The sequence below is a fragment of the Sceloporus undulatus genome, chromosome 6 (assembly GCF_019175285.1).
Source record: "Sceloporus undulatus isolate JIND9_A2432 ecotype Alabama chromosome 6, SceUnd_v1.1, whole genome shotgun sequence".
Classification (NCBI taxonomy): Eukaryota; Metazoa; Chordata; class Lepidosauria; order Squamata; family Phrynosomatidae; genus Sceloporus; species Sceloporus undulatus.
In genome coordinates this window covers 126,709,596-126,736,690 of record NC_056527.1, presented here as the reverse complement: position 1 = coordinate 126,736,690, position 27,095 = coordinate 126,709,596, and the positions used below count along the sequence as shown (strand labels likewise).

Genomic DNA, 27,095 nt, shown 5'->3' with positions numbered 1-27,095 from the left:
ATTCTAGACAAAAGCTGTAGACAGCAACACAGAGAGAAGTTCTGGGGTCCATTCACACTACATAATTATAGCACTACTATTTGGAATCCTGAGATGTGTATTATAGTTGTATAATTATAGCACTGTTATATGGAATCATGGGATTTGTAGTTTGGTGAAGCACAAGAATTTTCCGGGTGAGATTTCTATAGGACCCTACTTACATTGCTGCCAATCTTAGCATTCCATAGAATGGAATCAAGGGGAGGTTAAAGTGGAATACTAGTGCTCTAATTCTGTAGTGTGAATGGGCCTGGGATTTCCTAATTCCCAGTCTAAAGAAGCCCCAGTGCAACCCACAAGTCTGATGGCTGTTTTCTCTCAAAGCGGCAATGTCGACAAACCTTTTCGCCGCCCCCCCCGCAACATAGTTATCAAAGGCAAAGAAGCTCCACCAAAGTGTCAAGGTTTACTGTCCTTCTTTGGGTTGAGATTGAGAAGGCAAACAGGACTATTTCATTTGCAGGAGGATGCAATGCATTACCTGTCTTCACTTCTAGTTCCAAAGATAGCAACAAAGCCCACAGGTCAGGGGACTCCAGGGAGGCAACCCGAGGCTTGCCAAAAGTTTCAGCGTGTGGATCCCACCTCCACAACTGCATGGCTCAAAATAACTTGTCTTCAAACAATTTTCTGTTTTGCAAGCTGAACAAGCAGAATGAAAGCAAGCAATGCACAAGGCTAACAGCTGGGAGGCTGCCATGGAGAATCTCCCTGGAACCTCAGCCAGCAAAAATCCAAGGCTAGATCTGTTTCTCTGTTAAAAACTTAAAGAAGATTTTTTTGGAGGGAAGGGGAAGAGAACCAAAGAGTGGGGCTTTGGGGCAAGCCCTTCGCACACCAGGTCATATGAAATGATAAGATAAAGAGGAGCACAATTCTGGGTAAAAATAGACCTATCTTCCCCTGGCCTTCCTAACAAACGATGGCCTTGGGCAAAAGGAACTGATCTAGTCCTCTCACCCCATTAGGTTAAAAAACAAAGACTCTGGCTCTTGGGGAAAGCCCCAGTCTTGACCTCAGATTAAATTGATATACTCTCTTAGGCTCCCAGGCATTTGAACCCTGCATTTTCTGTCACTTGCTTCCTCCATTCTCCAAGTGACAGGTTTCTGTCAAAGGCTTGGTGGAGGCACAGTGCCATTTTTGAACATCCTGCTTCCTAAATCACCATTTTCTATGGTTGTGAATAGCAAAACCTTGCATCCATTGCAGATTGAAAATGTGACTTTTCTGAATTATTACTCCCAGGGGATGTCTGGAAATTGTAGTCCAAAGGTAATTGAGAATTGTAGCCCATGACAACCGACTAGGATTCCCAGATCTTGGGGCCTGGTAAGAGATGAGGGTGCAAATCCTCCCATTTGGGGTTGGGGGGCTCAGGTAAGGGTAAGAAGGCAGGACCATGTGCAAACCTCCAGGTCTGCAAAGAGAGTAGCAGCTTGGTGTAATATGCAAGTCTTAACTGACATGTTGCTGCAACTTGCAAAGACTCTTCAGTGGGATCTATGTATTCACTTAGTTCGCTTCCTCCTTCCCTCCCAGTCATTGTGATGCTAGGACTCACCCTCTGCTCTGCCCCGCATCCAGCTTCTGGTTAAAATCAAGTTGCCTAGATTAAAAGATCCTTATACAGTCTCACTAGGTGAGAAAGAATAATCCCCTTATTTCACCTTGTTGTGGAAACAGTCCCTTTAGCTAAGATTTCAGTTTTAATTTCTAAGCAGGAAAATATGTCCCCCTCCACCTCTGTGTGCTTGAATGACAAGATGTGAGCAACTCTGGATGGTACTTAATGAATAGCACATTGTGATATCACCAAATCTCCAGTTTTTCTCCAGAAACCTCAGGGCCTGAGACAATGCTGGCACTGCTAGCTGGGAGAATTCTGGCAGCTATAGATCCAAAAAGTAACCTCATTTGTAATTCAGTTCAGTCATTTTTCCACAGTACTCTGTAGATTTTTATTTTTTTAAAAAAAAAGAATTCCTACATTTGTATGTATTTTATAGGCCTTTTATTACAAAATATTTATATGTATTTTTGGTCCATTTAAAGCTGAGAACCTGCACTGAAACATTTAGAGAGAGGCAGAATCCTGGGCTTATCTGTTATCCAATCCACCCCTGAGTCTGGGAGGTATGACTCAAGTCACTTCACTTCTACATGCAGTCTGAACCAAATCCTCCAACATCCCACCTCTCAGCGTTCTGTCTCCTTCATCCCCCCTAAAGCTGATCCACTTTAGTCAGGCTTCCCACCTGGAGCCTCTAAAGAAGCTGGGGAACTCCTTCTGTCCAGCTTGGTCCTCCATTGCTCTGGGCTCGGAATAGCCCTGGGGCCCTTCATTGCTTTGATCCTTGGGGCCCAGGCTGTAAAACTGTTCCAAGACTGTGAGGAGAGGGATTCCTGAAAAAACCCTGAACGAACCAACAGGGGTAATAGTTTAATACGCACACATTTGTCCATGCATGCACACATTTATAAGTGTGATCAGCTTGGCACTCAGTCTTGAGCTCGACACAAAAAAGCCACAGCAACTGCAGGGCATCTTCAGTCTCCAAGACCCCTTTTCACGGAACTGATCTCTCTTCTCTCTGCTCCTCCACAACATATTGGCCTTCAGTCACTACCTCTGAGCCACCTCCAAGGAAGAGGACAACGCTCCCCTCCGAAGCACCTTTTCCCAGCCACTCACGTTAAAGTCTGCTGCTGGGCTGTGTGAAGGGGTGGAGGTTCACTGTGTCGTCTAAGTGTAGAAAAACAAGAAGGAAGATTCTCACAAAGAGCTGTAGGACTGGCTCTGGGTAAACTGAATCACTGAGAGTCCAGATGGCACCTGTGATCCATGTCAGCACCAGGAGGTTGCTAGAGTTCTCAGGTCACTGGCTGCCCTGTCTGTCCTGAAGAACTGCAGGCTGTTTCTGTCCCCCTGATCTCCTCGCTGTAGCAGAGCCCAGTGCAGGACAGTAGCATCCCTGCTTCAGCATCGGGCCTAAGGCAACCCTGAGAAGGTGAAAGACCAGTGGTGGCTCCAGGGGACCTCCAAGCAAGGGGAGGTGGGGTCAGGAGGGAGCCTGTGCTGTGGGCCGAGCTGGCGAGGGAGCTGTTGGCAGATTGGAGTGTGCATTGGTGCTGATGGTGAAGTCACTGGGCTGCAGGGAAAAGAGACAGACGAAGACAAGTTAGCGCAGTCCAACAGTGTAAGGCTGAAAAACTCCAATGAGTTGTGTGCATGTATCACCAGGTGTGTCCTGTCCAATAACCCTGAGAATGAGAAAGCTACTTTTTTGGAATGCAAGCCCTTCAAATATCTAGCCAGTATGGCTGAGAACCACACTGTCTGACTGATATTGGGACCTATAGGCCAAAAAATAATGGCTGAGATCCTGCATTAGATCATAGCCACAATGCCAAGGATACATTTGGTCACTTGAACTGATTCCTGAAACCCACCTTAAAATCCAGCCAGCTGCACTGAGATGGAGTTTTGCAGTACTGGTGATCAAGACACTGAAGAATGCTGTGTCCAACACCCTCCCACCACCCTGCAAGGTCCTGTTATAACTGCTTGGTTGGCAGGAGAGGGCTGGATATGTCATCTTGTTGGCAGGAGATGTGCCACCCTCCAGCAGTCAGCTTGCCAGCACTGCAAAACTCTATCCCTTGTGGCAGATGGCTAATTTTAAGGGGGGGGGGTTAAGGACATTTATGATTGTGACAATGGTATCATGACTGTACATGTGCACAAGATGTCACAAGGACATCACTAATTTATGACAACATAACTGACTAACAGGATGTCAATCAATATTTCCAAGCTCTGCAACAATCCTGGTGGAAAATACTCCAGAAAGCTCAGGGTCTCTTGTGGGGGTCTCTGATGGAAAGGAAACTCCTCTCATTGCTATCATCTCAGGCCTCAACTGGTCACTGTGCTATAAGTTGGCTCAAACCAGGATTTTTTGTATTCAGAGCTAAAAAAAAGGCATAGCTTTGCATTCAGGCAGGCCCAAGGTCAGTCCTTCAAGTCATCCATCAATGGGGGCTTACATTACGTCGGAAAAGCCTCTGGAGTAGGCTACGCTTGGGGGGGGATCAGGAAGCTGCTTCCAGTCCAGGTCTGGAGATCGGGTGCCATTTGGTCCAAAAACATTGAGATCTTTAAAGCATTCGGTCTCAATCATCTAGATAACAAGAAAAACATGCCATCAGTTTGTCTTATTTGTGTACAGAAGAAGACAGTACACTTTTATCCCCCCCCCCCCCCCCCCCGATGCTATAGCTCCCAGATTCATCAAATCAGCATGGCAGGAAGTACAATTCTGGGAGCTATAGTCCAAAGAAGCAACTTTTTTCAAAACTTTAAACCTTTAGTATGTAAATTTCTCCAAGCATCTATTAATTTGTATACATACATTATGTAGTGTCTTGAATTAGTTGTTTCATTGTGCACTTCTGAAATTCAATCAATCTTCCTTTTATTTCTTGCTACTATTTAAACATCACACATCCCCAACTTCTCACCTCATTCTGCCAAGGAATGGGAACACTGCCTGTTGCAAATTTGGCATAGAAGTCATTGTCAGTTTGGTCTAAGTTGACACCCTTCACAGTGGAGAATTGTTCAATGTCCAACACATCTTTGCAGTACACGGCTCGGGGCTGTGGGATAGATAGACATGTCCTGGTAAGTTTGGAATCTGCTATGCATCAAGATAGGCATAGTTTAATTATTTTAAAGTATACTGTACTGTATATGTCCGGAATAAACTCTTCTAGAATATGGTCACATAGCCCGAAAAACCCACAAAAAACTATGGATGTTTTTCATGGCCGACATCCATAGTTTTTTGTGGGTTTTTTTGGGCTATGTGGCCATGTTCTAGAAGAGTTTATTCCGGACGTTTCACCAGCATCTGTGGCTGGCATCTTCTCTGATTTATTCTCTCATCAGGTATAAACTCTTCTAGAACATGGCCACATAGCCCGAAAAACCCACACAAAAAAGTAGGGTGTGCTGTCATGACATTAGAAATAAATAAAAGATATCAGCACATCCCATTTTTCCTGGGGGTTTTGCAGACCCCTTTCAAATGCAGATATGGTAAAGCAATGGCAATACAACTTTCTAGCCACTTGGGCCAGCTAGGATCTTTCCATGTAAAGAGGGGGGAAAAACCCTGAAAGGTCCCTGAAGACCGACTCAAAATTGTAACACAATATTTGAAGATAAGGTCACTAATGTTTTGTAAAGTGAGGAATCGTACTCAGAATTATGTTTCAATCTGCATATCAATCCAGGAGGTATGGATAAGATCCATCTGTTCTAAAATATGTATTCCTCAAGCATTCACAAGTAGGGGTAGCCATCATAGTTGAGTGGTAGAGAAGCCCTGATTCTAATCTAAAATTTATAAAAGCTCAGGTAAGCCAGAAATGTGATTCTCCAGTTGTTGCTGGACTGCAATTCTCATTATCCACCAGCTATGCCACTGGCAAACCCATTTAGGATTTATGAGACTTAAACTCTAACAACATCTGAAGGGCCACATGGCCCTACATATAAGGCAGGTGGGCCTGCTCATAGGCCATTTAAGGTCTAATGTGCAGGTCAGAAGGAGGGCCAGGCACAACTGCAGGAGAGATGACTGTGTGATAAGTATGGTCCATGCAAACCAGCAACTGTCTCCCTCTTGTTGATCTCAACTTACATCTGGCACAAATATGGGTTTCATGATCCCAGCTTCCAGACGCTTGAAGTTGATGGTCTTGAAGAACGGATGTAGCTTCACTTGAACAGCACCATCTACTTTGCTTCCAAGTCGCTGCTTGGGATCTTTGGTCAGGAGCTGGGGAAGGAAGGCAAGGGACCAGGATTAATTGGATTTTTTTGCCCACAATATCACTTGCTGAGACTAGGGTGTGTATCCCTTGGTTGTTGTAGTCCATGGACGAAGGAACCTTATTCTGCTGTTTTGGGATGCCACCATGGCAGAACCACAAATTCACTCTTAACTGCAGCACTGGCCTCTGATCAGTAAAGAGTTCCATAGTACTGAGTGCCAACACAGAAAAGGACTTTTCTCCTCTCTGGTAGATATTTTCTGATCCTACAAATCTCAGCACATAGAATCATAGAATCATAGAGTTGGAAGAGACCACAAGGGCCATCCAGTCCAACCCCCTGCCATGCAGGGACTCTCAATCAAAGCATCTCCGACAGATGGCACAAATGCTCCCCACTCTGCTCTGGCTGCCCTCCACTCACCGCCTTGCAGATGGCCTTGGTGTCTTCTGAGAACTTGTCTGAGTATTGTTCCTGCTCCTCCTGGACTCGCTTCTCCACTTCTTCCCTCTTCACCCGTTCCTTTCGGGCACGGAAAGGTGACTGTCCCTCAATCATTTCATAGATGAGGCAGCCCAGACCCCACCAGTCTGGACTGAAGGAGTAGCGTTCGTTGTTAATCACTTCAGGAGCTGGGTGAGGAGAAGGCGGTGGTCAGAGTGGTCTTTAGACACCAAGGTGACAGGGAGGAGATCATAGCTTAAGGATAAAGTGTACATCTTTCTGGGTTCTATGGGACCAAATGTAATTGAATATTGGGAACATAGTCTCAGGAAGATTATAGATCTCAGGAAGATTACAGACCAATACAACAGATCATGTATTATATTTGACATATGTGCCTTGTCCCAAAATGTCTATGCATCCAATGGAGTGCCAGTACAAGACTAGACTGTGGGACTCTTCTGCCTGTGCTGCAAAGTATTACTGCAGCATTTGGGTGCAACCTTATAAGATCTAAATTAAAAAACAATACAAAATAGCAAACACAATATAGACATTACACTGTTGTCTTCTCCTAAATTTGTTGTTGTCATTGTGTGCTTTCACGTCGTTTCTGACGTATGGTGATCCTACAACAATATCATTTTATTTCCAATATTTGCCTTTGCCTTCCTCTGAGGCTGAGAGAAAGTGGCTTGCTCCAAGTCACCCAATAGGTTTCCACGGCTGAGTAGGGATTTGAACCCTGGTCTTCAGAGTGCTCAAACCACTACACCACACTGGCTAAGTATACAACAGAAAATACCACTACCTTATCCAAAGTGAAAATGGCCTATTACTTTACCCCTGGCAACTGGGACTCTCCTTTGTATATTAATATTTTATCCCACCTTTACACCAAACAACTCAGTGAGGTGCATATGACTCTTCTCCCACTTTATCTTCATACCAACTCTGTGAGGTACATTGGAATGAGAGGAAATCCCACTCATGGCTCAGTGGGAACTTGAATCTGTATCTTTCAAATCTCAGCCCAATACCTCAACCACTACCCCAAACTGGCTCTTCAAAGATAAGAAGCAACTCTAATAGGTAATAAAAGAGACCAGTTGAAATCCCCATCTAAGTGACAAATCATTCCTAGGTCAAAAGTTATGCCTGCAGGCTTGAGTTAATGTTTCTCATTTTATGGTATGAAATCTGCCCCAGAAGTCTTGTCCAGAATCAGATACAAAGACCAGGGAAATGCAAACCTTGGATCTGGATCTCTTAAAAGCACAAGGAAGGCAGTCTGCCCTCTTCTTTCCAGAACAGCAAAGTTGTGAAGCTATCCCAGGTGGACTGAGTCAGACTAAACTGGCAGATACTTGTGTTCTGGAATGGTCTTTCAGTACATACCCATATAACCAACTGTTCCTACACGTCCACGGATGGTGTCCCCTTCTGCGATCTTGATGGCCAGCCCCAAATCTGAGATCCGGATATGACCTAGCAGTAAGAACAGAGAGGAAAGTGTGATCAAGGTCATGTTTTGCTGAGTGGTGCATGGCAACATCACGTGATTTGGATGGAGCTCTGGAGAATGGCTCTGGGGAAAGACAATGGACAAACACAAACTCTGTGGGCAGAGATCACTGACATCAACTTTAACAAGACAGAAACTATAGCCCAATAGTACAGTGAATACTTCATATGCAGAAGCACCCACTGGGCTATGGCTCATTCAGTGCCCATACTATTTGAGGCACTCTGGGACATACAATTCAAGAATGTAACATTTCCAAGCTCTGACATGATGAGATCTCCCTGTTTCCTGTGTTTTTAAAGCCCCCTTTATTCATATAAACAGCAAAATCCATGGATAACAGCAGGGCTTTGGATAATCCAAACGTTTGCAAAAATATGAAAGTATTTGGAATGCAGTATTCTAAGATCAGAAGACCAATCCAATGAGAATGGAGGGCAGAGCATACTCAGTGTAAATGCTGGTTGCAGGTTTGCAATAGGTGGGATGGAATAGTTGAAAAAGGGCATACAGTTTGTTGGCAGACTAAAACTTTGAATTGCTCTACACACTGCAACATTTTGTTGCAGGTCTTGTTTACATACACACCTATGTCAAGACAGGTGGAGACCCAAGTAGAGTGAATATGGAAAGGAAATGCCATTGAGGAGTAGATGAAAATTGCTATGAGACCTAAGCAACTGGTACAGCTTTCCTAGGATACTGGAAAAGCCCAGACTCTTATTGAGCCAAGTAGGTGAGGTATAGGGGAGAGAAGGTCCATATCTAAGTAGCAAATAAGGCATCTTCAGCATCCACCACTCACCATCATCATCCAGAAGAATGTTCTCAGGCTTCAAGTCCCTACAGGGGAGATAAAGAGATAAGCCAGAATGAGAAGAAGCTGGGAAAGGACAGCGTATATTAGAGTTACCTACAACATTTGGTGCTGTTTAGCTGATTTTTTTTAAAGCACATATATGGGTGGGAGAGCATGATAAAAGGGGCACAAAACTGTGCATGGTATGAAAGTAGTGGACAAGGAGAAGTATAATACTGGATCCAAGGGTCACCCCGTGAAACTAAATGGAGGAAGATTTCACTGATGCTTAACATAAGGAGGTACCCACTGCATATTTTACATGAATTTGCTATCCCAAGATAACACAATGACTACTAACATGAAGAGATTGCTGTGTGCTTTCAAGTCATTTTCCTAAGGGGAAACTATCATGTGGTTTTCTTGGCAAGATTTGTTCAGAGGAGATTTGCCATTGCCTTTCCCTGAGGCAGAGAGCATGTGAGGTCTCCTAGTGAAATAATAAAATTGCACCCAGGTTCAGCTTAGCAGATTTAGCTCACCCTTAACATATGAACCAGGAATTGTGACTTAAAAGATATTTCAGTTAACTTCAATAAGGCAAACAAACACCATTGATCCCACACCTGCACAGACCTCTCAACTACAAAAACAAAGAAAAGCTCCCTTCTCCCTGTTCCTTTTTCTGTTCCCATTCTTGCATTCTGGGCCATTGGAAACTATGCCCACCTCTTTCTCACCTGTACACAATACCCTCCCGGTGCAAGTGCTCAAGTCCACAACAGATCTCTGCAGCATAAAAGGTGACCCGCTCGTTGTCAAAGCCAGAGTTGCCCATGTTGTAGATGTGAAACTTCAAGTCACCGCCGTTCATGATGGTGAGTACCAGACAGAGGGCATCCTTGGTCTCATAGGCATAAGCTAAGCTGACCTGTGGGCACACAAAACAAGAATAATAATAGAACCATAGAGTTGAAAAGAGCTCACTAAGCCATTGTGTCCAACCCCTTGCTCAAAGAAGGAACTCAAGATGAAATGTCCCTAACAGGTAGGTGTTCATCCTCTTCTTGAAGATGTTCAGAGAAAAGGATCCCACCACTTCTCCAAGTAGTTGGTTCCACTGCCAAACTGTCCTACTTGATCCTCTTTAAAATATCTATATCTCCCAATATCCTGTTTCTCACAGTGGCCAATGAATTACCTTTAACATGTCCACAGGCAAGGCAGAGGAAAGGAAACAGTTCTCTCCTAGCAACTGGTATTGAGTTGCTTAAGAATACAAGGAACGTCCTCATACTGGCCCATCAGCACCATCATCTGTTGTTGTGTGCTTTCAAGTTGTGTTGACTTATGGCAACCCTCAGGCTAACCTATTACAGGGCTTTCTTGGCAGAATTTGTTCGGGGAGGGTTTCCTTTGCCTCCCTCTGAGGCTGAGAGAGTGTGGCTTGTCCAAGGTCATCCAGTGGATTTCCAGGGTTGAGCAGGGATTCCAAGCATGGTCTCCAGAGCCATAGCCCAACATTCAAAACCATTACATCATGCTCTAACCATCTACCAACTATCTATAGCTTGGTATATTGTCTACACCTGTTTTACTTAATCAAGTGCCCTCCAAATGTCATGGACTGCAACCCCCATTATCCACAGATTGGTAAGGGAGTGAAATCTAACATATTTGGATGGTGAACGGTTATGAGAAATTGGTCTACAATGACTGAAAATATATCCCCAAGGTTTCTAGCTAATCTTTCCAGAATTTGAAAACACTACATTTTGGAAGTACAGCTCCCTAAATCCCTCAGGCACCATGGTCAGTGACCATGCTGGTTCGGGATTCTGACATGCAGTATACAACTGTAAAATTTACAAGCTCTGATGTGATTTGATCACAGACCACAGGGCTGATTTGCCCAGGAGAGGAGAGTCTGGGAAAGAAATGCCATTATACAGTTCTTCCTGTGTCCCTGACAAACCATCAGTGTATAACTGTTGGTAGGATGTGTTAGTGCATGCAGAGTGCAAATGCCAGGCAACAGAGCCACCTGAAAGCATTCAGCCTTCGGCAGATAATAAGTTTTGTGATCAGCAGCAAGTCTCTTACACTCACCACAAACCGGCTGTTGACTTTTTCCAGAATCTGCTTCTCATTCAGTGCCATGGCCTCCCCTTTCCGTTTCTTGATGCGCTTCTTCTCCAGTTTCTTGCAGGCATACATCTTCCCTGTAGCTCGCACCTGGCATGCGCAAACCTACAGACAAGATTTTGGGTACAGTCCCATTTTGGCTACAAGCCTATTGGCACTCACTATCTGAGACCACATTAAAAGGATTCCTCTACTGTATTTATTTGTAATATTTACACCGGGCATTTTAAATCTGCAATGGAGCTCTTTCTCCTCTCAACCCTTGCTACCCATAGCTTCAATAAATTATATAAAGTAACCATGAAATATAAAGTACTTGTGATGCTTTACAACAAAGGAAGTGGGGCTTTTGCATTGCCTTATGTGATGAGAGATTCAGTTTGTAGCTGACTACCTATTATTACTACTGATTGCTAGGGCTTGTCTAGACTAGCAAGAAAAATTCATAGTCACCTTGCAGTATTTTTCCCTGGATTCTCCCCAATAGTGCCACACCTACTTGAAATGAACCAGACTGAAATTGTATTGATAGGCACACATTCCTATGCCCAAATTCAAATCGGTACAAAAAAGGCGTTCATGCATACATCTAGCAACCAATAGCCTTTATTGTTTATCTGTCAGTGTTACAGCCCACTCTGCACTCTCACAGGATATTTGTCTCATCCAATCTCTGTTCTCCCTTTTGCACCCCAGTGAGTGTTTGAAGGGTGGAAACTTTACATTCTCTTTTCTTTTTGATCCACCACTGTCAAAAATTTGATGAAGGAAAGAGAAGAGGGGAAGCAGGGGTGAGGACTCCAGTTCCTGTGGCAACATCAGGACTTGGGAGGTCTGGAATTTGACTTCGCAAAACCAAACTGTCCTCTCAGCTCCAATTTGCCCTGATGGCTTTCCTGAGACTTCTAAAAACTTTTATTTATTGGTATCTTTTTATTTCACTACTTTCTCAGAAACTGCATGCCAGAAGGTGGCGGTAGGAGACTACAGTTCAACCCTGTGACACATGTATGGTGTGGAGGGGAGTACCATTTTGCCGCTTGCTTTTTAACTAAGGTCATCGGTGGAAATAGAGGCGGTATCAGCATAATGATGGTACTTGCTTGTTTTCTCATTTATATCTGATTTCAGGATATAATTTAGCGGAAGTACTGAATTGGAATCAGTAATGCACTGGATGAGGGACCAATAAATTGAAGCTTCACACAGACAAGATGAAGCTTTTGTTGACAGGTGCTTCATCCATCTGAAGAGATAGTGTTGATTTCATTCTGAATGGGACTACAGTCCCTCTAAAGCAAAGGGCCATATTCTGTCAAGGGCTATATACCTTTGGAGGTAATTTACCAGGAGCTAACTGTCAGTATCAGTACATAAGACAACATTTTAAAAATGGCAAAAAAATATAGAGAAATTTATAGCAGGGAAAATCTTTAAGGTTCATATATAGGACCAAGTATCACAAGGATGTCTAGCCCTATCAAATAAAGAATTATATTATGATACTTTCCAGTTGGTCCAAATGCTTAAATTTGTAAAAGCGGATAACTCAGTTGCATAGATCTAAATAGAAAGATGTACTGTATTTTACCAAAACATTATGAGGCAGATATATTTTCAGCTAAAGTTAAAAAAAAATTACAAGACAAAATAGTGAACTTGTTTACGAAGGGAATTTTCAGTACTGTACATGGTTTAGGTATAATTCTCCTTTTGACAAGTAGTTCACTACCAATGTGATAACTTAAGGCCAAATATATAATCAACCTGTATATTAGGTTTCATTAGTCTAGAGGTGCCCCAGCACCCTACAGCAGAAGCAACCTACCTCTCCAAAGCCTCCTTTGCCAAGGATCCGGTATTGCCTGAAGGTGTCTTTGGTCACTGATTGTCTACAATGACAAGAAGGCCAAAAAAGCATACTTAAAGACCATTCTCAGGTGCATCAGCGAGTGCTCATCTAAACACTGCCTTACCTTTCCAGGTATTTCCACTGAAGGAATCTGTCAAAATACATGCTATCTTGATAGTTTGTGAACGGGGCTCCGCTCAAGTATTCATGCAAGCGTCTATGAAAGAGACAGCAATTAAAATTGAGTTGGATGATGTCCCAATCCTCAGTACTCATGCCACCTCTACATGCCTAAGTGAGATGAGCTGTGACCTCCAAATGTAAGACTTCAACTCCTATCAGCCCTAGTCAGGACCGATAGTACTGAGGGATGCTGGAAATGAAGAGTCCAACAACATTTGGAGAGCCACAAGTTCTCTATCCCTGCTCTAGGTGGATTTCCTAAGAATCAAAGGCATTTCTGCCTAGTATTGCCCAACCCGTAACTAACCAGTAAGAAAATTCAGCCTTTCTGAGTCCCTTCTGGGAGAAAGGTGGCATATAAATGAATTTCTATATCTTTCAAGGCTTTTTGATAAGATTCAGGCTTCAATTCTAAACACTAAAGAGCTAGTTAACTGGACACTGGATGACCTGGCCCCATTTGGACAGAGAAACACACTCCCCTCCTTTAGTGCAGTTTCTGCTTCCATTTGTGATTAACCATGGCTTGCCATGTTGTCCAAACCCAAGGAATTATGGGTGAATCTAACAGTGGTTTGCTTGACCCAAGTCAGCTTCATACTGTGATTTATGGAACCACCTGGTTTTAACAAAATGGTTAAGATTAAGGATGAAAAGTTACATTGAGGCTAATCAGAGACAAAATCCATTCTTTTTATGGCCATTATGGAGAAAGATGCATGCAAAACCTGGGATGAGTTGAAATTCATTCCTATCATGATAAATCAAACACTTATCTATACTCTAGTATACTGGATTTGCTCAATGTACTGCAGAAACCAGCACCAAAATTAACTATTGTGGTGCCAATGTTACACTAGATATTAACAGCGTTGCCCAGAGTACACCTACTGTATAAATTTCTAAGACATTACATCTCTCCAAATTGGTCTTGGCATGATAGACCATATACTGTAAAATAAGTTTTGAATACAGCCAGCAAGACATACTTAACAAATATAAATACACAGGGTTGCATGAGGGACCCCAAGCCACCCTTCCCTTCCTTACAACTCCAGAAGGCCCAGCACTCACTGCACGCAACTGCTGAAGAGGTCTTTGCATGCGCTTCTCTCTAGGTTCTCGGTGCACTGAGTCATGAGGGACTGGCTGATCTCTCCCATATAGCCCAGGGACTAAGACCAAAACAAGACAAGACAACAAAATCAGCCACAAGTGACATGCATAACAAACCACAATGAATCCAGGCTGTTGTGAATGAAGAATTTCATTCTAAACTTCCACTTCCACAAAACTCCCAGATTTGGAACACCTTCTTCCCTGGCTCCTTTTGGCTCAGCTCACTTAGCTAAACTAAGTGATTTTCAAATAGTTCCAGAAGGATTCTTTGGTTCCTGTTTTATTTTGACAGTTGTTGCTGTGTGCTTTTCAAGTAGTTGCTGGCTTATGGTGAGACTAAGGTGGTGAACCTATTGTGGGGTTTTCTTGGCCAGGTTTGTTCAGAAGAGGTTTGCTATTGCCTTCCCCTGAGAGAATGTGGCTTGCCCAAGGTCACCCAGTGGGTTTCCATGGTCAAGCAAGGATTTCAACCCTGGTCTCCAGAGTCATAGTCCAATGTTCAAACCCACTACATCATGTTAGCTCCCTTTTTCGACTGTAAGATGAAACAACAGGAACACCAAGGTGTACCTAAACAAGGTGTTTTCTACTCTGTATCATTAATTTACCTATTCCCACAACATGCATATTCCAGATGAACAGGTTGTGCCCACTAGTCCTCCTCCTGACAATGGCACGAACATCAGCCCCTTTACCCTGGTATCTCTGTGTTTAACATAACAACTCAAAAGGGCACCTCTGTATGTACAATGCTGCACACCTATTTCAGACATTTTAACCAAATGCATAGATGTTGGGAATGTGGTAAGGGGATACAATCAAGGAAACCACAATCCTGGGTTTGAAATTATACATACATACATACATACATATATATATATATCAACATCTGTATTGTGCCATATTGGTATTGATTCTTTCATAAAAGGCTGCATCTGTGCTGCAAAAATAATGCAGTTCAACACAACTTTAACTGCCATGGCACCATCCTATGGAATCCTGGGATTTGTAGCTTGTGGTGGAAGCAGAGCCCTCTGTCTGACAAGGCTAAATATCTCACTAAACTGCAAATCCCAGAATTCCATAGGATTAAACCATGTCAGGTAAAGCAGTGTCAAACTGCATTATTTCTGCAGTGTAGATTCAGCTGAAAACATGTCTCCTCACCACCTGCACAATCACAACCTTAAACATACCTTCATTCCATATAGACAAAATATGTACCTCACTGTTGAAGAACTGGCGGATAATGTCTTCTCCCATTTCCTTGCGCTTCTCATCTGGGGAAAGCTCATATTCTGCCTGAGAGAGAAACAAAGATAATCATGACATACTGAATTGCCTTCCCAAAATAAGATCCTTTCTCCCCATCAGAGCTGAGACTGTGTTTCTGAAAACCTTAGGAGGCCTTTGATCACAGATCTAAGGTAGTACCCTTCTGTTCTAGTTCCTTCTTACACATCATTCCAGTTTTTTTTAAGTATACTCCAACCACGCAAATTCTCCATCTGTCAACCCACATTAAAAACATACCAAGTCAGACGTGGTATGTTTTTGCTTGCACCCTATATCAATGGCAATCTCTCTACCATACTTCTTATCTACTGTGTAGCATAATCCACTGGCTCATGGACCCAACTCAGTGGCATTTGCACCAGCGCAAGAGACAAACTATCTATTTCATCAAATCTGTATTGCCAAAACTGGTATCTCTTTAAAACTGAGCTTCTCTCTCTTTTTTTTCAATCTGGCAAGCACAATTCAGATGACCGTTTAAAACTAGTTCATTTTACATAGCAGTCGATGGAACAAAAGTAAAGGTGAAAAGCAAGAGGTTCTGGCTAAAAGGAAGATGTTTCATACTGTTGTAAGGGTTTCATTTGCAACTGAGTGCATATGTTTGAGTACATATTTTCATTTCAGTGCTTAACAAATCTAATGTGTCCCTCTCATTTTTCCAACTGTAGTTTTGCAAGTGCATATTTTTTTCCAACTGTATAGTTTATGTCCAACTATACACAAAACATAGTTTTTTGTGGTTTTTTTGGGCTATGTGGCCATGTTCTAGAAGAGTTTCTTCCTGACGTTTCGCCATCATCTGTGGCTGGCATCTTCCTGTTATATACAAAACCTCTCTCTTTCTAAATCTTGGTGTCTCACCATCTAAGGATCCTTTTTTACTTTCTACTACCTTTTGGGTGTAGCACTGGAAAGACTGTGTCATTGTTCAGCAACAGAGTGCATGCTTTTCATACAGAAGGTTCCAGCTACAATTCCCAGTACCTCATATATATATATATTTTTAAAGGACCAAGGGAAGGCACAGACCTCTGCCTGAAACTCTAGTGCAGAGCTTGGGAAAATTACTTTCCTCGATGACAGCTCCTAGAATCTCCCAAGGCCAAAGGCCATGATGGCTGGTGAATTCTGAGAGTTATAAAGTCACCTTTCCAAGCTCTAGAATAAATAATAAAATAGGTCTGACCATGATATAGGGCATCATTTTATGCTTCCATGTAACTGTAAATGCCATGGAATGAAAATGGGCCTTACCTATGCAAAACATGTTTTCTACCACCAAACTCATGTCCTCAAAAGACACAAGGAAGAAGGAGACAATTGCATTGCCTTTGCTATGCCAGGAATGGGGACCGGCAACATTCATCAGCCCTAGCCAGCAGAGACAACAGGCACGGATGATGGGAACTATAGTCTGACAACGTCTTCCTTCCTTGGGCTAAATGGGTATAAGGCACATTTCCTCATTTAGCTCTAAGGTGAACTAGAAGTGGTTCAGAGAAAGCTTCCTTTGAGGCTACCTAGCAAACATGATACTTGTTACACTTGAGTCACTTATCTGAGAGGCAGAAATAATGGCCAGCTGGGTGAGGTCTGCTGCAGTAGGCAACAGTATCACGGACTACAGCCAATTCAAACTGATGTCTGATGGGGCAGAGGGATACTGCACTTCTTAGCTAGATACCCTTACTGAATAGATGAAGTGAGAGTGAAGATCACACATCAGCGTGACATGCAACCAGTCCAGGAAAAAATATTACAGTTGCATTACCTGCAACGGTTCCTCTGAAATTTGATGTATCTACAGTACAGTACACTGATCTACTAAGGTTATGTTGACTCATCTATTGTAGGTTTGTTTTTTTCTCCTGTTTTGCAAGGACCTTTGGTTTTAAGCAAATAAGAATTGAATGACAGAACAACATAAAACCGGATCTCACCTCAGCAAAGCACCGACACAACAGGAATATAGTTAGCTTCCTTCTGCCATGTCAGGCTATTTATCTACCTAACCCAGCACATATATGCCTTTGAGTCTCCTGTTGACTTATAGCAAACTCATGAATTTCATAGGGTTTTTTTAGGCGAGGAATACTCAGAGGTGGCTTTGCCATCACCTTCCTCCAAAATATAACACTTAAAGCACCTGGTATTTGTTTGGTCTCCCATCCAAATACTAACTAGGACTGCCCATCTACCAAGATCAGACAGAATCTGAGTATTTAGGTGAGACATCCCATGATTCCCCCCAAAACTTGTTCCCATATTGTGCATTATCTGAGGGAGGAAGAAAGCAACACATTGCATTATTCATTAGCAATGATGGTTGGCAGGTCAGTACTATTGCAGGCTAAGACTTAGGGACAAGTCATCATGATGTCCCAGGAGGCAGGCTCTGGGAATGTCACAAATCATGATAAATTGAGCATTCACACAAAACACCAAGTCTAACAAATGAGGAAAATTATATAGACACACATATACACACATTTTTCAAGGCAGCTCTCTTGCCCTGCAAACTGGAAAAAGGGGTCCAGACTCTGAGATGTGGCAACCCTTTTAGCAATTCCTCTTACATCATAAGTTAAGGAGTGTTGCCCCTCTTCACTATATGCATGGGGACCTTTCCCCACTATTTTAAATTTTTTATACAAAGTTTTAATTGATTAATTTATTTCATTTGCATGCTGCCTTTCTCCCAGAAAGGACCCAAGGCGGTCCTTGTATCAAGTCCTTGTATCTCAAAGGTTGTATCCCAAAGCAGCACATGATCCTAAAGCTATCAACCACGATTCTTGGAGTGGCTGAGTAACATGAGTGACTGTTTTTAAGCAGAGTGCCATGTTAGTTTCTCCAGTAAAAGTGGCTGGCAACTGGCCAAACCTCCTGCCTTGTGTCAAAAGCAAGTGCCAGGCTCCTGTGGCACTTTGCCAGGCAGAACCTTTGCTTAAACGTTTTTAAAATGTGGAGGGGAGCTGGACCCTCCAATCCACCTTCTGCTAAGATAAAAAAAGAACATTCTTCTCAGCACTCTCCCTCTCGCTTGAGTAATGCATAAAAATTGTTCCTTGGTGACTCAAAAATCCCAGTCATTGTTTTTTAAAAAAGAATTAATTCATTATAAATAATGTTCATTACTGTAACGCATAGGGTTGCCAGGTGTTCCTTGTTATAATGAATGACCTGGGGGTCCAGAAAGCATGCCCCTTATAAGACTGGTTTGTTGTTGTTGCTGCGTGCCTTCAAGTCGTTTCTCATTTATGGTGACCCTAAAGTGAATCTGTCACAGGGTCTTCTGAGACTCAGAGAGTGTGACCTGCCCAGGGTCACCCAGTGGCTTTCCATGGCTGAGAGGCGATTCGAACCCTGGTCTCCAGAGTGCTAGTCCAGTGCTCAAACCAGTGCTCCACATTAGTGCATTCTTTCTGCCTCTCCAATGTTCCACTTTCCCTTTTCCTGGCCATTTGCACGGGACTCACACTGTTTGCTTGACTTTTGAAGAGGAGCATGCTGCAGCTATAAAAATCTGACCTGCGGGTCGCCTCTGAAATGTTTTGGAACAGAGCTTGGTGCTAGGAGACCAGAAAGAAACAAGAAAATGACCCCAACCGCAATCCCTTCCCAAGGGACAGGGATGCAGAGGAGCAGGTGAAGGGTTAATTGGCCTGGCATGCACTGGATAGAACTGACTTCGGCAGGAAAGCCCAGCATTTTGGAAGTAACTAGCTTCAAAGGCTGGCTTTCATGTAATTAATTCCTTTTTGCAATAGCTAAGAGTTAAGGCATAACTGAGTGAAATTACAGCTGCAAGTTAACAAGGAATAATGTTACTTCTTTGCAGTATGTCTGTCCTGTGTCTTGGGCTGTGTCAGCACTGCAGAATTAACGCTGTTTGACATCGCTTTAATTCCCACGGCTCAATGCTATACAATTTTGGGATTTGTAATTTTTGTAAGATAGCTTTCTCTGTCAGAGATCTCTGGTGCCGCCACAAACTACAAATCTCAGGGTTTCACAGGAAGGAGCCATGACAGTCAAATGGTATCAGTCTGTATTAATTCCGCATTGTAACAGCAGTCTAAGAATCTATCCATACTGCACAGCTATTGCAGTATGATAGCACTTTTAACTGCCATGGCTTCATGGTCCTGGGATCTGTAGTTTGGGGGCAGGTACTGCAAAGAGAACTCCAAGTACCTTCCCAAACTACAGATCCCAGCATTCCAACAGATGGAGCCAATGGAGTTAAAGTGGGATCAAACTGCTGTGCAGAGCAGATACGCCTCTGGTTGCCTTTATAGGTACAGTGGTGCCTCGGGTTACGAAATTAATTCGTTCCGTGGCACCGTTCGTAACCCGAAAAGCCTTCGTAAGCCGAATTGCCATAGGCGCTAATGGGGAAAAGCCGCGATTCCGTGCGAAAAAGCCGAAAAAAGCACCAAAAGTTTTTTCGTAACCCGAAAAAACATTCGTAACCCGGAACAATGTTTTCCTATGGGATTTTTTCGTATCCCGAAAATTTCGTAACCTGGGTATTTCGTATCCCGAGGTACCACTGTATAGCATATTTGTAAGAACTCTGATTTTTAAAGTACAGTAGTCAAAAACTGACCATTTTAATTGCTCTTCAATAATAAGAAAGGAAAGAATTACTTCTAAAAATTGTAACCATGGGGACAACTAACAACTTGATAGGGGAGCTGGAACTATGACTGTAACTAATTACCTCTTAAAAGTAACTCCCAAGCTGTGCTGGAGTCAGATGCGAAGGTGACTTGCAACACTAGGCTACAGTAGGGAAGCCAGATTCAAAGAAGTAACTAATTGAAGTTAAGGGCAGAACAGGTGTATGCCTGATTCCTCCGCTTTATTTTTGAAAAAGACACACAAGGCTCCCTGTTCCCCTTTTAAAAACAGGAAGAGCCAAAATAGGAAACTGGTGGGATCCACATAGTTGGGATGGTTGATGGGTCACTGCCATTCTCAAGGCTCAAGTGACATCTGTGTTTTCCTTACTGGAAAGAGCTGCAGCGATGAGAATGAAATGGGAAGGAATGTGCAGTATCTCCCGAGGGAAGTGCTTTGTTCTGGCTTGACTGCAAGGGTGCTCACTAGAAACTCTTCCATTAGCCAGCATGCAAGGCCACCCACACATTCAAAAGAGAGGAGGACCACAAGAAGGCGGTGGTTCTTCTCAGGGCGGAGGTGCTGGAGATGCTGGGAATGTTTAGAGAAGGAACCACAGAACTTTGACAGATCCTGCATTTGATGAGTTGGAAAGTAGCCATCAGAGAGCTACCGTGGTGTATTGGTTTCAGTGCTGGACTAGGACTCTGGAAGGCCTGGGTTCAAAGCTCAACTCAGCCATGGAAACCCCCTAAGTAGCCTTGGTCAAGTCACACTGTTTCAGCCTCAAAGGAAAGCAATGGCAAACCCCAAATCCTGCCAAGGAAACCCCATGATGGCGTTAGGGTGGCCATAAACTAGAACCAGGTTGAAGGTGCACCACAATGACAGTAGCCAACAGAATGATGATTTGGAGCCACAGACCTGTGAGAGATGAGGAAGCAAGGCTGTAAAAACACCCTCCCACCCACATGCTGACCCCACATTCTGCTGATGGTTGAGGATTTGTTCTTATTCAATTTGTCGGCTGCAGAACAATTGCTGCAGAACAGGGATTAGTTTGATGGTGGTTGCAGAATGAACCCACTGAGCAACAGGAACATGGGAAGATAAAGAACTAATCTCCTGTAGCTTAAATTGAATTGATTATTTATATCCAACTTTTTCTGCCCCAGGGACCCACAATATAGCCTACACAGTATTAAAATAACATTCACACAATTAAAAGACCGAAGTGGTACACAGCCTTCAGAGGGCACAGAAACTGGGAAATAACTGTAGCTAAACCAAATCCAAAATGGCAGGTTAAAGGCCAAGCACGCTGGCAATGGGTTATAAATGTAAACCACAGCTTCTAACTAGCTACTAACTAGTACATCAATCTGTCCACTTGTCTCACTTCCATTTATGTTATGCCTTTTAGGTCAAATGTAGGCAAACTTTGGACTTGCAGTATCAACTTTATTTTTTACCAGCATCTTGAAATCCACCAACTGATGCGCAATACCAAAAAAGTTGCCCTTAGAAAGAAGGAACGCTGAGCTTTGCAATTTGTTTTGAGTACTAGAAATAACTGGAGTTCAGACTTCGGCGCACAAAAATTATTTCCTGGTTAACTCAAGGGTTTTTTTCCTTTCAGAAGAAGCATATAGGTTAAGGAAAGGGTTCCATTTTGTGGCAGTTATTGTTAAAATACTGCAAGCCAAAAATCCTTGCTGATCTATTTAAGTCATTTACCAGTAGGTCCAATTGACCTTCTTCAGTCTGTTTTAGACTGCAAGCCTAATGGCACAGATTCTCATGTTCCTGCTCTGTTTAAACTGCTTTGGGAGCCTATTTAATTGTGCAAAAGTGCACAATTAAAACAACAAAGAAATAAATAAAGACTGCACAAAGCTTATCTGCAATAAGCTTTAGTTTAAACTTAAGACTATGGATGGGGAATCTGTGGCCAACAGAGAAGTTGGGACTTCATCCTCTATCAGTCCTTCATCATTATCCAGCATCAGCTGATGGGAGAAGGTGACCAACAACACAGTTCCCTAGACCAGCCTTGGACCCTGAGCAAGCAAGAATGACCTAGCTGCTGAGTTCCTGGGGAGAAAAACTTAGTGCTAGGTTTCTTGGTGTCTATATACAAGAGATGGAGAAATAGCCTTCGTAGTATGTGTTAGGAAAGATGGAGATCTTTCCCAGTCATTCAACACTATGGAATACAAAACCAGATGCTGGGGACTCAAGCTTCTCAAGACTAGGCTAAAACTATCTGGCAAAACTGGAATATCCAGATCCATGTGTGGGGGAGTGTCCTGAGGAATTATTGAGAAGTTTATTACATTATTGTTTTGTTGTTGTTGTTGTTGTTGTGTGCCTTCAAGTCATTTCCGACTTATGATGACCCTAAGGCCAACCTATGATGTGGGTTTTCTTGGCAAGATTTGTTTGGAGGAGGTTTGCCATAGCCTTCCCCTGAGGCTGAGCATATGTAATTTTCCCAAGGCCACCCAGTGAGTTTTATGGCCAACCTAGCAATCGAACCCTGATCTCCGGAGTTGTAGTCACTCAAACCACTATGCCATGCTAATTAATATTGAGATAACTACTATTCTTGAGCTTCCTAGGAACTATAAAAACAGCCTGAAATGTATCATATTCACACTTACATGGGTATAAGTTACACTGAAACATGAAGGACACGTGTAAGTACACACTATAGCTGTAAAAGACTTCATATTTCAAGAAATTTTCAATGTCTTGGGAAGGGAAAAGTAATTTGGAAATGTACCCGCAAGGAGGCAAAATTAATAACAGCCAATGTACCCATGTTGAGTCCTTCCCACCTTAGAAATAGTTTTGGGGTCCCTGGTGAACACCACTACTAAAGCATCAAATACTCCTCATTTTCTTCTCCTCACAAAAAGACCCTCAGGTAGGGTTTTTTTTGTGTGTCAAATTTAAATAACCACATTTTCATAACCATGCTTTTTTACAAGCTTGAATTGTCACGGCCTTGCAGAGTATCACTTTCTGAGCATGTGTTTCCCATTTAGCAGCCATCTGACCAGATCGGCATTCCTGTCATTCATGTTCAACAAGCTAATGCAAATAATAATAAGGAAAAAAAGTCCACTTTTTTTGGACGCTGGTTTAAAATTTGCTGGCTGGGTCGGTGGGCCCATTGCACATCATGCTGACCTAAATTTAAGTGGGTTCACCAAGCTCACTCCTTAGTTCAGAAAGAGAGAGAAATCTTCAGTTGCATAAACAATTTGGTAATGGGAAACACAGATCATTTTATGAGGCTTATGTTCCCTCTTAAACAGAATCTAAAAGTGCCTTCTGGCCTCAGAGGAGGGTCAAACAAGAGCAAATGGATTTCAGATCAGAAACACTGGATTGGTGCATAAAAGGGGGGGGGGGGGACAAAGGAAGACGAATTTACTTTAAGATTAAAATGATTTGGCATGACCTGGAGCAGTGGTTCATTCTGCTGGATGAAAAATGCTTCCAGAATCAGCAGACTTTTGAAAGGGAAGAAGAAGGTGGGGGCAGAAAGGGGGACGAAGCTCACAAAAACACTAGGATATTATTTCAGAGGAAGGGCTGATTTTTAAATTACACGTCATTGGGATGGAATGGGGTTGCTCTTTAGGAATTCAGTTTTTCTCCTGTAATTTTTTTCTTTTCTTTTAAAGACAGCCTTACTCTTCTGAGCAAATCAGAAGGCAGCCCCAACAGGGAGAGAAATTGAAGAAAAGGAAACAGAAGATATCCCTTCACCCTGCCCCTGGTACACACTTTTAAAGATTGAATATTGAAATGTTGACTAGTTTGCCCTTTGTTCTTTTTTTAATCTAAGTCATCAAATGGATTCTAGAAATGGAGGAACTAGCCCAGGGACAGGGAACAGATGTTGCTGGCCTACAACTAACACAACTTGTTGGCCAGTGCTTTTCAGTCTTTCAGATATGTCGGGGATCAGTGCACACTTGTGTCACAGAGTGCGCCCTTGCCTTACGTGGGATTCAAACTCTGCTCTCCAGGTCTTATTCCAATAAGCCACCACGCCATGCTGGCTACCTTAAGGGTAACAAATTCATTTCAGTGTGTATTCTCCAAGCTCTAGCTCTGTTTATATAGCCACGTTTTCTCTGCTTGGATTGACAGATGTGGTTTCAGACAGAGAAGAGTCCTTCCATCACCTGATTCTTGGTCCTACATGTTCCTTTCAATTGGTGATTCTAGGGTTGAAATTTGAAACTATGTCCCTCCACTTGCTTAGAATCTGCTTGATCTTTCAAAACAGAGGCTACCCACAATCTGTGAACAAAATGTCCATGGAGTCCAGCTCCAAAGAACAAATATCCCTCTGAGTCAGATTTGCTCCAGGCCGTGCACTCGCCTTACCACAGCGTCCAGGAAATGGATGCACCGTAGGAGGTCTAGCCGGGTCTCACAGAACTGACGGAAGAGCAGTCGACCAATGGGTTGCTTGTCACAAAGACTATTGTAGTCCCGTTCTGTGAAAGAAGAAATGGAGAATGGTTATTTTCACAAATGGGCAATTTTATAAAATGCAGTGGCATCGTTGGGGCAAGACTTGGGGACAGATGTCCAGGGTCACATTCAGCAAAATGACCAGGAGGGTCTTTCAAAGCACCAGGAGATGGAGTACCTAATTTCCAATGTGCATTTTCAAGTAATACACATTCTAACCTAAAGAAGAAGTCCCCAATAAGGCCACCAAGCTCAGATTGGAAGATTCCCCCATTTCAAATGTCATGACACACCATGGTGTGATTTGTTGAATTCTTCTTGTGATGAACAAACTAACTACTGCTAATAAGTCACGGTTTGTTATGCAGTCACAAACCACAATCTGAATCCAATGTTTATTGTTGGTTTCCTGTCTTACTTAAACTATAGCTTGCTCTGGTATCCAAATCCACATGGCTTGTTTCCCCAAGTGCCCACCTGAAGCAGAGCTGACAAAAGGGATGGGAAAGCAGAAACCAGAAATGAAGAAGAGAGGCCACGGTTTTGTTTTTTGTTTTGTTTTTGTCTGCCATCTGTCATGCAAATCATGATTTACTGTGACATCTAAAGGTACCTGTATTTTGTCTTGCACACAGCTTAACTAGTGAACAAAGAAATCCTCCAAGTACTGGGTAACAAGAGGACAGACAGGTAAGAATGATATACAGTTGGCCCTCCGTATCCACAGATTCTTTGTCCACGGATTCAACCATCCATTGCTTGAAAATATTCAAAAATAAATAAATTCCAAAAAGTAAACCTTGATCTTGCCATTTTATATAAGGGACACCTTTTTACTATGTATTTAATGGGACTTGAGAACTCATGGATTGTGTTATCCACAGGGGGTTTATCCACAAAGGGCCACTGTATGTTGTGAAAATAAAGGAAGTGTAGAAATATCAGCTGCTAAACTATTAAGTGTTGAGGTCAAATAAATGTTTCCATAGAAGAGGACTTGATACGCAATACACATATCAAGCAAAACAAGGGTTAAAGAAGTGCAATTTTGAAGTGATGCTTGCACTGATAAATCATGGTTTATAGAGTGGCTGGCAAATCCAATTCAAAAAAGAGAGAGACTGCATAACAGCTGGATAGATTGAATCAAGAAAGCCACAGCCCTGAGTTTACAAGATCTGAGAAGGGCACATCTCTCATTCATGGGGCCGCCATACGATAAATCCAATGGCAATTAAAAACAACAGCAACAATCTTAATTTATACTATACTGCTTCTTTTTATGTTGTTGCAATACCGTTCTCCCTAATTTAACACGATACTTGCTACCAAACGGTTAAAGCATTATCAGTATTTCCTGCTGTCAGTTCACAGGAAAGAGATTGCTCCTACTAACTTTCTTAAATGAAAGGCAGGGAATTTTTTGACTTCCAGATAATGTGGGAATACAGCCCCGATGCTGGCTGGGGCTTTCGTGAGTTGAAATCCAAAACATTTGGAAAGCCAAGGCTCTCTAATTTAAAACGAGAATTTTTTGATTCTTGAAAAAACTTGCTCTAAGAGACTGTGGGTCCTGCATGCTAGAAGCCACTAATTTCAAAACATGTTTTATTCCTGTTAATGAGAGTTGTATGGAATGAATAGGGCTCAATAAATCCATTTAACTTTGGGCTGTCTCCTGTGCAGAGAGGAGGCGAACAAAATATTAACTCTTAGGAAAGTGATCGCCCACTGCTCCCTTCATAAAAATGCCTGCAGGTCGTGCATAAAGCCACCATGGCAGAAGGTTCTCAGGGCTGCCTCCTTCCAGAGGTCTGCTCCATGCTGCGTTCGGGTGTGCACTACACATTCCAGGCCTCAACCTCTGGCTGCCACAGATGTGACCGGCTGGGCCATATCTGTAAACACACATCCTAGCATAGGAATGTGCTCTTTTTCTCGCATCTCAGCCTGAAGCCCTCGGAAACAAATTGCAAGATTTGGGTTTGTGGATGAGGAGAATAGCTTGTAAGAGCCTGGGCAAGGAGTAGGCTTATTCAAATACACTGAACATACAACCCCTGTTTTTCTCTACTTGCTGTATAGCATCCACCATCCTGCACTCTCACTTTAGCAGAATAAGGAAAATAGCACTGAATGTTCTTCTCTATGGAAAAAAGATTCAAGCAAGCAAAGAAACCAGCTAATTAGTTAGTTTCTAATTGCTGTTCTTATTATTGTCAAGGAGTTCTTTTGTTAATACCAGAGTGGGTTAAAACACAGCGTATCCCCACAGTCTGATATAACACTGTCAATTCTATGAAACACAAACAATATTCACTGCCATGATAATCTTGCCACATCAAACTATTGAAGCAAACAGGAGCTAATCTTGACCTGACTGACATGCAAAATTCTGTTTTCTCTCTTGTTGTCCTGTATGCTTTCAATGGCTTCCCAGAACACCTTCATGATTCCTCTCTTAAATCTTACCATTCCATTCTCAAAGCCTAACCTTTGCTGTGGAACTGAGGCTGAGAGTGTGTGACCTGCCCATGGCTTTTTGAAGCTGGCTGTTGTGTGCCCAATCACAAAGAAGCTAGCTTTGGGAGGTGGTTGGTAACCACAATCACTTGCATGGGGCTACTGTGTGAATGTGAACACAGCCTGCACTTTGAGAAGAGGGAAGAGGAGAGATCACAGCTGCCAACCACTTCCCAAAGCTGGCTGCTGTGTGCAT

General features: G+C 42.8%; 1 protein-coding gene across 3 annotated transcripts in view; it reads right to left on the bottom strand.

The window, feature by feature from the left end:
• Positions 1-2,015: 2,015 nt before the first annotated feature.
• LOC121933491 (G protein-coupled receptor kinase 5-like) overlaps positions 2,016-27,095 on the bottom strand; it is a 63,999-nt gene continuing 38,919 nt past the window's right edge. For all 3 annotated transcript variants that reach the window (XM_042473313.1, XM_042473315.1, XM_042473314.1), the window contains exons 4-17: positions 24,287-24,399; positions 15,179-15,256; positions 13,910-14,010; positions 12,777-12,869; positions 12,629-12,692; positions 10,765-10,905; positions 9,396-9,586; positions 8,662-8,699; positions 7,730-7,819; positions 6,311-6,519; positions 5,754-5,891; positions 4,567-4,704; positions 4,093-4,226; positions 2,016-3,194 (exon numbers count right to left, since the gene is read on the bottom strand). In XM_042473313.1, coding sequence (XP_042329247.1) covers positions 3,035-3,194; positions 4,093-4,226; positions 4,567-4,704; positions 5,754-5,891; positions 6,311-6,519; positions 7,730-7,819; positions 8,662-8,699; positions 9,396-9,586; positions 10,765-10,905; positions 12,629-12,692; positions 12,777-12,869; positions 13,910-14,010; positions 15,179-15,256; positions 24,287-24,399 — 1,688 coding nt within the window. In that variant the 3' untranslated portion in view covers positions 2,016-3,034. The remainder of the gene's footprint in view (positions 3,195-4,092; positions 4,227-4,566; positions 4,705-5,753; positions 5,892-6,310; positions 6,520-7,729; positions 7,820-8,661; positions 8,700-9,395; positions 9,587-10,764; positions 10,906-12,628; positions 12,693-12,776; positions 12,870-13,909; positions 14,011-15,178; positions 15,257-24,286; positions 24,400-27,095) is intronic.